Genomic DNA, 16,196 nt, shown 5'->3' on the forward strand with positions numbered 1-16,196 from the left:
ATTCAATGAACATTATAAGCATAAAATATTGTGTGTATGCGTTAAATACAATATATTCTGCAGTATAAGTCGCACAAGGCCAAAAATGCATAATTAGGTAGAAAAAACACATAAGTTGCTCTGGAGTATAAGTCGCTAGTTTACTTACTATAAACTACAAAACAGACATTACATCCTCTTGGAAGGCAAATTCTAACAATAATAAAAGAATAGAGAACAGGCTGAATAGATGTAAGATATGCTAACACAATGGTTATTCATCCACACAAAAAATAAACATGAACAGAAAAGGTGTCCAGTGTTAATGTAAAAAAACTGTTTTTTTTTTCATTTATAAGTCGCTCTGGAGTATAAGTCACAGGAACAGCCAACCTATGAAAAAAAAGTGTGACTTATAGTCCAGAAAATACGATATATGTTCTGGCCTTCCGGACAATTTTGTTAACTCAATGCGGCTTACGAGTCACAATATTTGCCCACCCCTACTCTGGTGTGTATGCGTTAATTGCACAAAAAAATTTAACATAATAATTAAATGAATTAGTTACCTCCATGAACAGGTTTTCTATGCTCTAACTACAAAAATATTCAATTTATAAGTAGGAATCCTACTTATGATGGTCGGTCGGGAACCAAATAACCGTGACAAATGAGGGATTGCTATACTTTTATTTATTTATTTATTTATTTATTATTTAAACTATATTAGGAAAGCAGGAAGTGAACAAATGTAACAGTTACTAATTGTAAAAGTACCAGATGGAGGGGTAGGATTTAATAAGCTTTGCTTCTTCCTACTCCTTTTGGACATGTGGAACTGTGAACTGATTATGGGATGCATTCAATTGTAATCTGATGCATGTTTAAATGAAATAAAACCATTATCATTACAATTATTCAGATTAAAAAAGGGGTTACAAATTAGTCCAAATGTGGTAACATAGTGCCCCCTAAAACGAGAACCACCTGTACTTTACTGTACTGTATATTGGATGGATCATGTGTACCAATGGTGTCAACTTCTACTCACCTGTGCTGTCATCGTAGACGACTGTGGCAGTCTTCCATTTAAGATACTGCACCAGGTCCAGGATGGCATAGCTCAAGGACGAGTAGTCAGGGTATAAATTGGCGTAAAAGGTGTCCCTGTTGTCCATGGGGTGGTGCTTCCACCGCACTTGGATGTGCGGAACTTCCAGTGCATTGCAGATGGACTGCACAGCGTTGGATGAGGAACTGTGCGACGGGCCGAAGATTGCGACCACGCCTAAAGACAGCTGGTCGCATGCTGGGGAAAAAGCAAAGGCGGTGGTTAGATTCAATTTAAGACTCCAATTTTCGATACACAGTGCCGCCAAAAGATGTCAAAAGTTTTCACATTTTCAGAACGCAAAGGACCAGGGACCAACTCCTTTTAGGACAGATTGCCTAGATTGTCTATTGAAGCCAATAAGCAAATACTTTCAGTTGTCATACGTACAGTGGAATAGCCTGGATTGCAACATTCCCAAAGTTGAGGATTGTTGCACATCTTCTGGAAGAATGTTGAAACGCAGCCACCACATGTTGAGTCCTGACTCTGGGCACCCACCGGGGACCTGTCCTTGACTTTTCAGAGCCCAAGAAGGCTTATATGACTCTGACATGTCAGAGATGTACTTCGGTGCAAGACAATCATGACTTGTACACAAGCAAGATTGTTTTAAAGTCTATTCTCTGAGCGACAGAAAATCAGTGCAAAGATCTGAGTACTGAACTAATATACTATATTTCCTGCTTCTATTCAGGACTCAAGCAGCAGTTGTCGGTGTACTTCAAGAGAGCCTAGTGAGAAGACCGTTATAGGCGTCTACCCTGCTGGATACAAAGGTAAGGATTAGAGTCTCTAAATCTGGCTTAGACGCTATTTCCTTGATTTTGGCAATGTGTTTTTAGGTGGTAAAAAGATGATGATATTATTGATTTAATGTGGGTGTTAAAGTTCAAATCTGAGTCCATTAGTACCGCTACATGATTAGGTTTTAGAGAAAGAGTCTCAAAGTGACTGATAACACATTCTCTTTATTTCTGTGGGCCAAAGACAAAGATTTGAGTTCTGTCTGATCTGTTTGATGCAGTGACAACGTAAATCTGCAGGACCATGCATATGCCATAAGTGACACGTACTGTAGAGCTGAGTGTCGTTTGCATGGGTGTGGTAGGACACATTGCAGCTGCCTATTAGCTGCCCTAAAGGGAGCATGTCCAGATTGAACAATAGCGGCACCAGGATTGACCCCTGGGGAACCCCACAGGTGATCGCCATTTGGTCTGAGATACAGTTACCAATTCAAACACAGTACTGCCTGTCGTCTGAATAGGACTTGAACTTGTTTAGAGCAGTACCAGAGATTCCCACCAAGTTTTCTAACCTCTGTAATAAGATCACATGGTCAACTGTGTCAAGGGCAGCGTTCGGGTGCTGCAGAACTAAAACTGAGACTTAGTCTACATGTGTGTTCAGATGAATAACATTTGTCGCCTTGATCAGAGCTGTCTCAGTGCTATGGTGGGACCAAGAGCCTGATCCGAGAGTATCAAACACATTGTTAGAGAGGACAAAGTCAGTAAGCTGTTGGCATACAACCTTTTCTAAGACTCCCCAAGAATGTCAGGTTTGATGTTCAGTACTGTGGCATCGAGACAGCTCTTCTTCAGAAGAGGCGTAATGAGAGCAGTTTTTAAGGCCTTTGGAATGTTCTAGCCTCAAATGAGATGTTTACTAGATGAGTGAGTTGTGGTAGCAAACTGTTGAGCACAGACTTTAGAATACCCAGACTGCCAATGATCGCTTCGACTGTTTTGTCAATGATCGATGTGAAATGTGACAGCTCAATGTGTCTATATGGCTGAATAATAGTTATCTGTGTTGTGGAAATGATTGCATGTTTTATACCTTGAACTGTGTTATATAAAAATATTGCAAATGCATTGCACTTAGATGTAGAGATTAGTTGTAACGGTAGTTGTTAACTGTAGAAAACAGTACACAAGAATTGCTGCTACAGTTGGTAATAATCTCAGAAAAATAACCCTTCCAGGGCTCTACATTAAAAACAAAAATTACTTGCCCATGAGGAATCCTTAAGGTGAGAACTACTTGCCCGAATATGTTAATAATTCATCAGATAATAGTATTGATGCATTGTATTTGGAGGAATGTCTGAAATGTATGTTAACATGGTATGCCATACTACCTTACACATTGTAGTCGTAGTAAGCAGTGAAATTTATAATTTGTGCACCACAATGAAACATTATTGAATAGACACATTTGTGTACTAGTAAAGTGTTTTTAATCCAGAAAAAAAATGGTCAAACAATAATTTGTGAAGCAAAATTGTGAGAAAGTGTAAGAAATGGAAGCGCTAGATTTTGTAGCTTGTGCAAAATCAGCACTTGGTATTGGATCTAATCGGTGGTGTTTCATTGTGACCACTTCAAATTGTCACAGCAATGTGATTCACTCACCTGTGCCATCATTTGATTTGCTGCCGCTAATAAAATACTCATTTAGGAGGCACTGTTTCGTCACTTTTTGGTGTTTTCCTTCAGAAGTTGTTGAAGAATTTGACGATGTTGGCAGGGACACCATGATAGATGTTTTCCTAGTCAAAAGATTGCTGATTGGTTGATCGCGAACAAGAACGGGTGTGGGTAAAACGTGGACTGTGGACTACGGACCGCAGTCTAAATAAACAATTCTGATTGGTCCATTTCAAGATTTGCAAGGATTGGTTTGCAAATTACCACCGGAATTACGCAGTCCGTGTTTTACCAACACCCAACCAGAACTGCTTTTTAAAAAATTCTTGCCCGACAGGAATATCAGATTGGATTTACTTGCCCGAAATTTGTTTTAACTTGCCCTGGGCCATCGGTACATCGTTATTGTCGAGCCCTGCCTTCCTTGTTCAATGCAAGATTTGGTTGAAAGCATGTAGCTTTTATTTGTAAACCTCATCATGAAGCTGGGTTTTGACTTGCGCCATTTCCGGTCGACTCTCTGGCACTCCATTTTCTGTGTCATGACAGACTATTCCTTTCTCCTACTTTTTTTTTTAATCATTCTAACCTAAACGGTGTCCAAAAACATTTGCAACACTTCATCAAATCATCATTGTTAGAACATGGGGAGTTTTCAAACCTAATCCTTGCCATAAACCGTTTCCCTGTGCTGTCATCCCTTCCCTAAACAACTGCAGACCCAACTTCTGGTTTAGGTGTAACAAACGGAAACACAAGAGCGATCAGACAAAGCAACACCCTTAGTAATGATCAAATCAAAAGTGTGACCTCTGCTATGGGTAAGTCCAGTCACATAATCAGTCAGACCACACATTTCAAAGAGTCTCCTGTAATGAACGGTCAAAATCAGAGCACACAACTGGAAGTTATTCAGTAAAATAATCAAAACAAATCTGCGGCGGTTTGAAAATTGTAACATAAACTTTGGAAGGCTGTTTCAAGGTGACTGATAACACTTTTTCTTTGTTTCTGTGGGCCAACGACAATGATTTGAGTTCCGTCAGCGTTTAGGTGGAGAAAGCTGTTTTGTATCCATACACTGATCTGTTGGATGCAGTGACAAAGTGAATCTGCAGTGACATACGTACTGTAGATCTGAGTGCTATCTGCATGTATATGGTAGGACAGATTGCAGCTGCGTATTAAATGCCCTAAAGGAAGCATGTACAGATTCAACAACAACGGCCCCAGGATTGACCCTTGGGGAACACCACATGTCATAGCCATGAATATGTGAATGGTTGTTTGTCTATATGTGCCCTGCGATTGGCTGGCGGCCAATCAAGGGTTTACAATGCCAAAGTTAGCTGGGATAGGCTCCAGCCTATCCCTGCGACCCTAGTGAGGATAAGCAGCTAAGAAAATGGTGATATAGTAGGATGTTGTTGTATGTCTAGAGGGCTCCAATAAAACTAAAAACTGTATGTAGAAGATTGTGAACAGATATTTACTGATCTATCTATGAAAATATTAGAATTATGAATCCGGCATCAAGGAAACATGTTTATCTTAGCCAGGCCTGGTACCAAATTAAACGTGATAAAGGAGGGATTATCATACAGTAATTTAGTTCCAAACCCTAAAACTAAAAACTGTATGTAGAAGGTTATGAACAGATATTCACTGGTCTATGTATGAAAATATTAGAATTATGAATCCGACATCAAGGAAACGTGTTTATCTTGGCCAGGCCTGGAACCAAATTAACAGTGATAAAGGAGGGATTATCATACAGTAATTGGTTCCAAACCCCCCTAAAACTAAAAACTGTATGTAGAAGGTTATGAACAGATATTCACTGATGTATCTATGAAAATATTAGAGTTATGGATCCGACATCAAGGAAACGTGTTTATCTTGGCCAGGCCTGGAACCAATTAACCGTGATAAAGGAGGGAATATCATACAGTAATTGGTTCCAAACCCGACCATGATAATATGATTCCTCAATGTTTGTTTTTTTTTTTTTTTTTTAATATGATTAGAGCCCTGTACACATAAAAATAACACCCCTATAGTTAATGTTACATGTTGAAATTTTGCTTTAAAATTGCCACTTAAAAATATTTAACAATGCTAACCAGATGCATTAACCGTACCGTACTACACTTCCTGTTCTCTCACAAGATGTGACTCACCCTTTCTGGACGCCTCGAAGCTGTCGTAGATGTTAATCCTCTGTATGTCATACGTCAGCGTGGTGTTGGGCAATAACGTCCTGTTCCTGTTGATGTTATTGACGGCAAATTTAAAAGCCAGCTCCTCTGCGCTGACCAGAGAAACAGGTCCATCCGTTTGCTCAAAAATCCCACCTAGGGATAAAAAGAAAGAAAAGCAACACATTTAAAATTGATCATGAAAAAAGACGATGTGACTAAATGGAAGGAGATACTGACAGACATTTGCAATAAGGGTAAGCAGCACCCATTAGACCACATCTTACATTTCACTGAAAACTGTCCATTTTGGGGGAAAACTTAAAAGAAATTCTTTGAAGTCTGAATCCATAATGGATGGCAGGACTTGATGTGTTCTGCTGGTCTCTCCATTAGCATACCCTTTTATTTCACCACAAAAGCTAAAAGTAATCATTTTTTTAGATGTGCCGGGCCCACAATTTGAAAAACATGTCTACTTGTCCATCACACTGTGTACAACATATCCCATATAAGAATCATCAAAAATGATGCTAGTTTTCACCAGGCTGGTGAAAAATTAATAATCCATGCTGTTTTGTGGTTGAATATGGTCTATTATTACTCAAAACATATGCGTATTAAAGCTGATGTTATGCAAATTAAACATTTTCAAGCACATGCATGGTTAAATTAACTAAAATACAAATAGAAAGTGTTAAAAAGATATGACTGTTATGATGAGACACACGAGAGCCAGACTTTTATTATTATTGCAGGCTTGAATTATCTCACTACAGGAACAATAATCCATAATTCAAATCCCTAATAAAAACACAGGCTACTTTTGTGGCCGTAAATCCACGCCAAAGTGAAACTAAGCCGTGAACACCTGACATCACTTCCATACCACCACTCACTCGGCTCCCCTCCGGAACACATTTACAGTAACACACGCGAACACCAGTTTTTTTCATTAATTCATTATTTTTCTACCGCTTATTCTCACGAGGGTCACAGCCATGCTGGAGCCTATCCCAGCTGTCTTCAGGCGGGGTACACCCTGTACTGGTCTCCAGCCAATCACAGGGCACATACTACAGACAAACACCATTCGCATATTCATGGGTATGACCTGTGGTGTTCCCCAGGGGTCAATCCTGGGGCCGTTGTTGTTGAATCTGTACGTGCTTATTTTCACAACCATTCACATTCACATTCATACCTATGGACAATTTGGAGTCACCAATTAACCTAGCATGTTTTTGGCATCTGCGAGGAAACCACAGTACCCGGGAAAACCCACACACACACACGAGGAGAACATGCAAACCCCACGCAGAGATGCCCGAGGGGGGAATCAAACCCGGAAACACAGGTTTTATTTATGTCTTAAATGGCTTACTTACGTACTTATTATGTGTACTATATTAGCTAATAGATTTGTAAAGGTGACTAGGGGTGTTATATCATGTCTAGAGGACTCTAATAATGTCAACAAATACATATTCCGAAGGTTGTAAGATTAAGATTAAGATATGCCTTTATTCGTCCCTCAGTGGGGAAATTTGTATTGCAACGCAGCAAGAGTACAGAGTCAGTTAAGCAGTACAAAATACACAATATAGAAAAATAAACAACATAAACAACCCAAGTATTAACAAAATCAACAGTTTTTCCCAGAGTTATATACAATACAGTATGTAGATAATATGAAACAAGATGAGATATATGACCAGTCTATACACTGAGATCTTGTTAGAAAGTTAATATGAGGAAATACTTCACATAGAAACATGTTTTCTATGATACAACTATGAAAAAATATGATTTTTATATAAGAAATCCTACTACGTGGAAATTTGTTTATCTTTGAAGGGTCTAAAATGAATTAACCGTGATAAACAAGGGATTAGGGTACTCCATCAACAAATACTGAGTCAGTACACGGAAAAGCCAAAGCTTGAAAATCATTCATTCTATTCATTCATTCCGTCGAGTCTCCTGTTTGGGACAACTTGGCCTTATCGTAATCGAAATACGTAAACAGCCAAGACGAGTGGAAAAGACAAACGCAATGTGACATTGTTCAGTAGAAACTGGGACTGGGGCGACAAACTGGAACTATGAAAAAGCTAAGCTTGTATTTTGTTCCCGTCAAGCAAAGATGCGTAGTGTTTTCAACACAAGATTTGGGATGCTCGGAATTGTTTGAAAACATTGTGATCCCTGCCTGTGTGTGTGTGTGTAGTCTGTCTTGGAAAAAAAATGTCAGGTGTAAGACAGCTACTATGTACTGTGACTCGGTTGAAGCCTTGTGTGTGTTTTTTTTTTTTTTGTGACGTCTTCTTGAAAGGCGAGACCCGCTCCTCCATTTTCATCACAGTCATAACAAAAACAAAAGACCTCTCCGCCGTCTTTCATCAATTCACTGTCGCACAACGCTGCATTCTTTTGGAAACAAACCTCCTCTGATTGATGATGCAACATCTCTAAGATCCATCATTATGACAACATGACAACTCTGTTTCTACACCGCCATCATGGATGCGCAATGTGTTGTCATTCCGATATAAGTCAGCTGCACCACGTCAGCATTACTATTTATTGACTTCAATCGTTTGGAGCGCCTCGCATTAAAATAAATGAATCCTTCCATTTCTCTGGGAAATCACATTAGGGTACATTAAGTAATTGCCTGAGTATACACTAATTTGACTGTTAAAGAGGACAGAATGTGCATTTCTCAGAAGCACTTTAACAAATTTGAAAAGAGAAGAAAATGTGTTTTTAGTCATCTGGCATTAGCTCAGAGGGAAATATCTTTGTGAAAGAAGGTTATTCCAGTCATCAACCTTTTAATGTAAAATATACAACATCGCCTTTGTTTTTCTTATCTTATTGGGCGGATAATTTTGAAGTAAGTCCATCTTTTGCACCATTTCATAGCACCCTGGTAACCCTTGGTAGCCTCAAACAGGTTAGCAGTCCCATCATTTACTATTAGGACCATCATGCTAGGTTTGCTAGCTGACAGAGAAGTCTTTCATTTCAAATGTGTAGTGAAGCCTGATTTTTACAACAAAGCTGTCCTCCATGAAGTGCTGGGCATGTTTAATTCATTCATTCATTAAATTTCTACCGCTTATCCTCACGAGGGATGAGGCCGTGCTGGATCCTATCCCAGCTGTCTTCGGGCTAGAGGCAAGGTACACCCTGGACTGGTCGCCAGCCAATCACAGGGCACATATAGACAAACAACCATTCACACTCACATTCATACCTATGGACAATTTGGAGTCACCAATTAACCTAGCATGATTTTGGAATGTGGGAGGAAACCGGAGTACCCGGAGAAAACCCACGCATGCACGGTGAGAACATGCAAACTCCACACAGAGATGGGCGAGGGTGGAATCGAACTTGGGTGTCATAGCTGTGAGACCTATGTGTTAACCACTTCATCACCGTGCAGCCTGTTTAATTTTTTTTTTATTATTTACTTCATCACTGTAGATTATGTGGTTTTTGTGTCAGTAAGTAAATTACTTCATTTATTTTCTACAGCTTATCCTCACGAGGGATGAGGCCGTGCTGGAGCCTATCCCAGCTGTCTGCAAACTCCACACAGATATGGCTGAGGGTGGAATTAAACTTGTGTCTCCTAGCTGTGAGGCCTGTGCGCTCACCACTTGTCCGCCGTGCAGCCCTAAATAAATAGGTTTATTAGTATTGAGCGAGTTCACCACTATGTGTATATGTATCTGTTCACCCATCAAAATTATATGTATCAGTCGCTGTACTTGGAGTGGGCGGGGCATAAACCGGAAGTTGGTGTAGTTTAATAAGAAAAATGTGGGGCTTACATCTGTACACTATTTTAAGTCTGAAATTGACAGGGATTGAACAGAAGTTGCTATATTTCTTATTATCTTGCTATAGTATGTGTGCTGTGTATATGTGTATCTGTAAGACTTATAACGAGTATCCGGCTTATCTCTAAGCTTTATTAAATCATTTGCTACAAAAGTTGTATTTATAACGGGGAAATCATAGGGTCCTATTCTAGCTCGGGTCCGGTCAGAGGTAGGAAGTTTTTGCTTCATGGCACCAAGTAAAACTTAACATTTAAGATGTGTAGTGAAGCCTGCTTCTTTTACAAACCGGTCCTCTGTTAAGTGGTGGGCGTATACAAGGGTTGAGGTCATATGTGAATCCTACAAAATAAGACACGTTGGTGTATTGTTGGATGGTTAGTGCTTATAATGCAACATTGTAGCATTGATTGATCAGATTAGAGCAAACTCCTCGCTGCCAGTGAAGCTAGCTCATTGTGTGTGTGTGCTTTCCTTTCTATCACTGATGGTATTCCCTGCACTCTCTCCCACGGAATAGCTTCCTGTCTCTAGCAATGTCCGACAGTTCTCCGTAACAAAAAAAAAAAAACAAAACAAAAACAAAGCACTGAACACTTCCAGCCATGATCAAAGAAGAAATCAGTCTTTCATAATTTACTTACAACACAACACCAGAGATGAACTTCCATGTAATTTGGACCGCTGCGCTTAAATTAATTTACTGACATTAATCAATCACAGGTATCATAAGAGAAAATTAAAAATGATGCTTCATTAACAATGCATGTCAGCTTATAATCAACTTTCATTGCATAATGCTAACTAACACAATATGAAGTTACAGCATAATTAAGCATATTTGAGCATATATAAATAGCTAAATGAAGTAAAATACAACTATAATGCATTCTGAAAATACATTAAAAGATACTGTGATATGTAGTATTCTACATTGGTCACTAGGTGTAATGTTAATGCAATGTTCGGTGAGACACACAAGCACCAAACCTGATCGCCAGAACAACAGGCTTCTATTGATCAGGCAATAATCCTGAACACATTAATAGAGGCACAAACCAGCACAAGTTTTATTTACGTCATAGATGTGTTATTTACTCATATTATGTCTACTATAGGCTGCATGGCGGTCGAGTGGTTAGCACGCACACCTCACAGCTAGTTCAATTCCACCCTCGGCCATCTCTGTGTGGAGTTTGCATGTTCTCCCCGTGCATGTGTGGGTTTTCTCTGGGTACTCCGGTTTCCTCCCACATTCCAAAATCATGCTAGGTTAATTGGCGACTCCAAATTGTGACTCCTCTCGCCCGAAGACAGCTGGGATAGGCTCCAGCACCCCCCGCGACCCTTGTGAGGATAAGCGGTAGAAAATGAATGAATGAATGTCTACTATATTGGGTAATACAAGTATAATAGTGATTATAGGGGTGCTATTTCATGCCTATGGGCTCTAATCATATTAAGAAAAGAAACTACATGCTCCTAACACAAACAGTGATTATTTTCATAGTGGTTCTGAGAGATCTATTATCTGCATGTATACATATATATATACAATGGCAGCACATTCCAAAGTCAGAAGTGCATTTCTGTCGGTGGTTTAAAGCATGATAGTGTCAGCAACTTACGTCAGTGTTTGCTAAGGTTAATTGCAAACTGACACAAATGACTATAAAAGTTTTATAAGACGCTTGTGGACTAGTAAGTGTGTTTTCATTTGAGACTCACTGTCAAGTACATTGACACTGTTGGTGAAATACACAGCATACATTGACAATAGAAAGTATTAACACATGTACAGTTCATTGTAATGTTACATTTAAAATGCATTCATTAACTCAGCCATTAAAGTGCACAGGATGATATTTTTCCAATTTAAATGGCACAAAATGGCATTTAGAAAACCAGTTGGTTTAAGCTCAGAGGTTTCTATTCAATTCAAGAATAACAATGCCTGTTAAATCCCTTCAAGAATAAATTAGTATTCTATGGAATGTTAATGACTGAGCTAACAAAGCTTAATTACCTATCAGTGCTTTCTCTCATTAGGCGGGTTGAATTGTTACATTTTGTAGGGAATAATGACGACAGCTTGACTGCATATGCTATTAAAATCATTCAGCATCTTAATATTGAAATTATATATTAAACATCCATTCATGGTTAGCGCGCAGGCCACACAGCTAGGAGACCCGAGTTCGATTCCACCCTCGGCCATCTCTGTGTGGAGTTTGCATGTTCTCCCCGTGCATGCGTGGGTTTTCTCCGGGTACTCCGGTTTCCTCCCACATTTCAAAAAACATGCTAGGTTAATTGGCAACTGCAAATTGTCCATAGGTATGAATGTGAGTGTGAATGGTTGTTTGTCTATATGTGCCCTGTGATTGGCTGGCGACCAGTCCAGGGTGTACCTGACGACAGCTGGGATCGGCTCCAGCACCCCCCCCTCCACAACCCTAGTGAGGATAAGTGGTAGAAAATAAATTAATGAATGAACATCCGGGCTTCACGGCAGTCGAGTAGTTAGCACACATACCTCACAGCTAGGAGACCAGGGTTCAATTCCACCCTCGGCCATCTCTGTGTGGAGTTTGCATGTTATCCCCATGCATGCGTGGGTTTTCTCCGGGTACTCCGGTTTCCTCCCACATTCCAAAAACATGCTAGGTTAATTGGGGACTCCAAATTGTCCATAGGTATGAATGTGAGTATGAATGGTTGCCCAAAGACAGCTGGGATAGGCTCCAGCATACCCGCGACCCTCGTGAGGAAGAGCGGTAGAAAACGAATGAATGAATGAACATCCATTCATCCATTTTTTATGTCACTTATCCTCACTAAGAGTTTGCGGGTATGCTGGAGCCTATCCCAGATGACTTCGGGCGAGAGGCGGGGTACACCCTGGACTGTCTGGATATATTAAACAATGAATAAAAAATGAATTCAATAGTAGATATGTATATAGTATGTTGGGCACCTCTGATCATTTTCAAGATTTTCCTTTATAAATCACATTTTTCTTCACTGTTGGGATCAGCCAATTAAAAGTGCTCACTTGAGGTGTGGCCTTTATTTACTGAAGTGGATGACACATGCAGCGATTCTATTAAAGCAGAGCCTCCTTTTTTGAGGAAACACATAATAGATACTTGTCTCTTTTGTTTCTTTTCCCTGTGTCTTTCAAAGAGAGTCCGAGGACACTGAGGGTGAGGATCACTAAATGATGGACTGCTGTTGCACATCCTGCAATTTAAAACAGCAGGAGCGAGAGGGGAAACAAAAACAAGAAGGTGGCGGGGGTTGAAGAGATGATGCGAGTTTAAATCTCCTTCAGCAGAGCATAATGGCAGAAATGAAAGACAATAGAGAATTATAAAGAGTTTGTTGTTTTAATGGTCAGAGTGATACATCATGTAGAGTTGTTTATTATCATATAAATTGAACACAGGGTGCTGTTTTAATTATGTTCCCTCCAGCCACGTGGTGTCCACACAGAACTATCCAGACGGGCCATCTTATTTATTTGATGCGATTAGTATAGCCCTATAATGTTGCACACGCCATCTCCTCTGTCAGAGCGCTGTCAGGTAACAACACATTTGTAAAATCTAATTTTATGCTCAAGTGCTTATGCTTCAGCAATTTATCGCAGCGGATCGCTCAACCTCTCTTGCTCGCTTCCTTGCTGCCTTCCCTCATACCTCCTTCTCCAGTCTCCACCCCCTCTCGTCCCGGCTTAGCAAGGTGTTTGGATCTCATTATCATTCCCAAACAGTTGCAAAGGATAATCTGTCAGGGCAGGAGCCGCTGCTCGGCACCGTGCAGGGCACCTCGGTCATGATAAGGGGTGGCGGGGGTGTGCCTCGAATAAAAATGGAGATTTTTTTTTTCCCAGCCAATTTTTTGAAAAGTATACACCAGGGGTGTCCAAACTTTTTCTAGGGCTGCATACTGAGAAAAAAAAAGACTTCTATACATTTTGTGCTTTAAAGATGATAAAACCAACCCAACATTTGTCAATTTATGCTAAGTGATGAACAAAACTTTGTGTGACAATGCAAAATTGTGTAATATACCTTATTAATAATTATTTTTTTTAACAATATGCAGAAGGCTAGGCTGCACGTAGGTTGAGTGGTTAGCGCGCATTCCACCCGCCATCTCTGTGTGGAGTTTGCATGTTCTCCCCGTGCATGTGTGGGTTTTCTCCGGGTACTCCGGTTTCCTCCCACATTCCAAAAACATGCTAGGTTAATTGGTGACTCCAAATTGTCCATAGGTATCAATGTGAGTGTGAATGGTTGTTTGTCTATATGTGCCCTGTGATTGGCTGGTGACCAGTCCAGGGTGTACCCCGCCTCTCGTCCTCGTGAGGTAGAAAATGAATGAATGAATGATTGCATTGTGGCTGCACGGCGGATGAGTGGTTGCTGGCCCCCAGTCCAGGGTGAAGACAGCTGGCATAGGCTCCAGCACCCCTCGCAACTCTTGTGTAGATAAAGTAAAAGTGAAAATTAATGAATGAAAGAATGCTTATTTTCTCTAATTACACCTATTATACCCCGCCTCTCGCCCAAAGACAGCTGGGATAGGCTCCAGCACCCACCGCGACCCTCTTGAGGAAAAAGCGGTAGAAAATGAATGAAATGAATGAATGAATATACCTACTATGTTTGGTAACACAAAAGTAAAGGTGACTATGTGGGTGTTATTTTGTCTGGAGGGCTCTAATAATGATAAAAACTGTCATAAACAGGTTTTCTAATAACTATAACATCATCATTACAAAATATTACATTTATTAATACTGAATCCTATTTCTCAGTGGTTGCTGTGGGTTCTGCAACCAATTCACCATGATAAACAAGAGATGGCTGAACACTATCTTGCCACAATATTACGTATCCGTGTACGGGTGCACTGCCACCTATTTGCACACCTTGATGTAATAAAGTACTACAGATTCGCAGGTGCATGACTGGAAAGTTTATTTTACTGCTTCTGAAGTATTCAAACAGCAGATAAAAGTCTGACAAATGAGGTACTATACAAGGCAATGGTCCGGTAAATGTAAATAGTTAGTCCATACCTTGCTTTCCATCCATAACAACAATAAACTATCCGCTACTGCAGATTTTCAGCATTTTCATGAGATGTGCATATTTTCCACATACTTATTATCGATCGTAACTTCAATAAGCACAGCTGCATTAGTCATACCGTGCGACTGAAAAAAACACTATACTTTAAACTTTTCGTTATCGGTATTAGCAGCATAAAAACCTAATCAGTAGTTCTTGATTTTGAATATTTTTATGTGTTTTAGCCCCATCAAACATCCAGAATTGTAAGAGGACAAGTTGCAAGATGAAACCGAAGTAGTATCAAACATGTGGGCCTTTATCGAGATAATGAGACAGTGTTGAACAAGCGAACATGATACAAACCACAAATCCCTTTTCCATCATGACTGCAGGTCCAATCCCATTGCCCACAAAGAACAATACACAATGCAAAGCGTTTGTGGCCTATTGTTATCACAGAGGCATCACTTCCTCTGGGACTGTGTCACAACAATGGGGGATGCAGACAATGATTAACAATGCCAGGTAGAAGATTCATGAGTCCATCACCGGACCTTCTTGCTGTGCAGTGATAGGCTCCATCCATCTCTTGGAAACGTATGGAGAACTGTCATATTTGTCATGCTGCCAAAAATGTCTTTAATTCTTGTCCAAATGCTTTGTTATTTTAACAAAAAGTGTGTATGAAACACACTGTGAGGTGTAGTAGGCTTCCTATGTGCAATGAAAATTAAGTGTAAGTGCAGACCCTGCATCCTGCAGGGATGGTCACTTTAGTTTTGGGTGTGCAAACAGTGCGGCCACATACTGAAAAATCAAAGGATGTGTAGATCGTACAAAAAGCTAAATTCATATGGAAATGTTATCTTTAAAGAAAAAAAATCAGCCTGCATCTCAGCTTTCTGTTATTGGTAACAAAACATATTATTAGTAAGAACTGTTTCTCCTTCATTCATTCATTTTCTACCGCTTATCCACACAAGGGTCCCAGGTGTTCTGGAGTCTATCCCAGCTGTCTTCGGGCGAGAGGCGGGGTACACCCTGGACTGGTCGCCAGCCAATCACAGGGCACATATAGACAAACAACCATTCACACTCACATTCATACCTATGGACAATTTGGAGTCACCAATTAACCTAGCATGTTTTTGAAATGTGGGAGGAAACCGGAGTACCCGGAGAAAACCCACGCATGCACGGGGAGAACATGCAAAGGGTGGAATGGAACGTGGGTCTCCTGGTTGTGAGGCCTGTGTGCTAACCACTTGTTCACCGTGCAGCCCTTTATTTATGTTTTGCTAATATTTCTACTTTCTTCTTGTCCATTTTTTCTTGTCTTTATTCTACATATATTTATATAAAATAGTTTTTTTAACTCAGATATGGTAATATTTAACTTTTACCTAACCCAAGTCAGCTGGGATAGGCTCCAGCATACCCTCAGAACAATGGTTAATGGCTAATGGTTTTATTTCAATTGAACATGCATCATATTACAATTGAATGCATCACATAATCAGTTCACAGTTCAACAT

At 40.0% G+C, this 16,196-nt stretch overlaps 1 protein-coding gene across 1 annotated transcript in view; it reads right to left on the reverse strand.

Annotated features, from left to right (window-relative positions):
• grik3 (glutamate ionotropic receptor kainate type subunit 3) overlaps nt 1-16,196 on the reverse strand; it is a 131,004-nt gene that overhangs the window by 66,760 nt on the left and 48,048 nt on the right. Inside the window, exons 2-3 of the mRNA XM_058054178.2 lie at nt 5,706-5,879; nt 1,031-1,288 (exon numbers count right to left, since the gene is read on the reverse strand). Of these exons, the coding sequence (XP_057910161.2) occupies nt 1,031-1,288; nt 5,706-5,879 (432 nt within the window). The remainder of the gene's footprint in view (nt 1-1,030; nt 1,289-5,705; nt 5,880-16,196) is intronic.

The sequence above is a fragment of the Doryrhamphus excisus genome, linkage group LG5 (assembly GCF_037039965.1).
Source record: "Doryrhamphus excisus strain RoL-2023G ecotype Guam linkage group LG5, RoL_Dexc_Guam_v1.1, whole genome shotgun sequence".
Lineage (NCBI taxonomy): Eukaryota > Metazoa > Chordata > Actinopteri > Syngnathiformes > Syngnathidae > Doryrhamphus > Doryrhamphus excisus.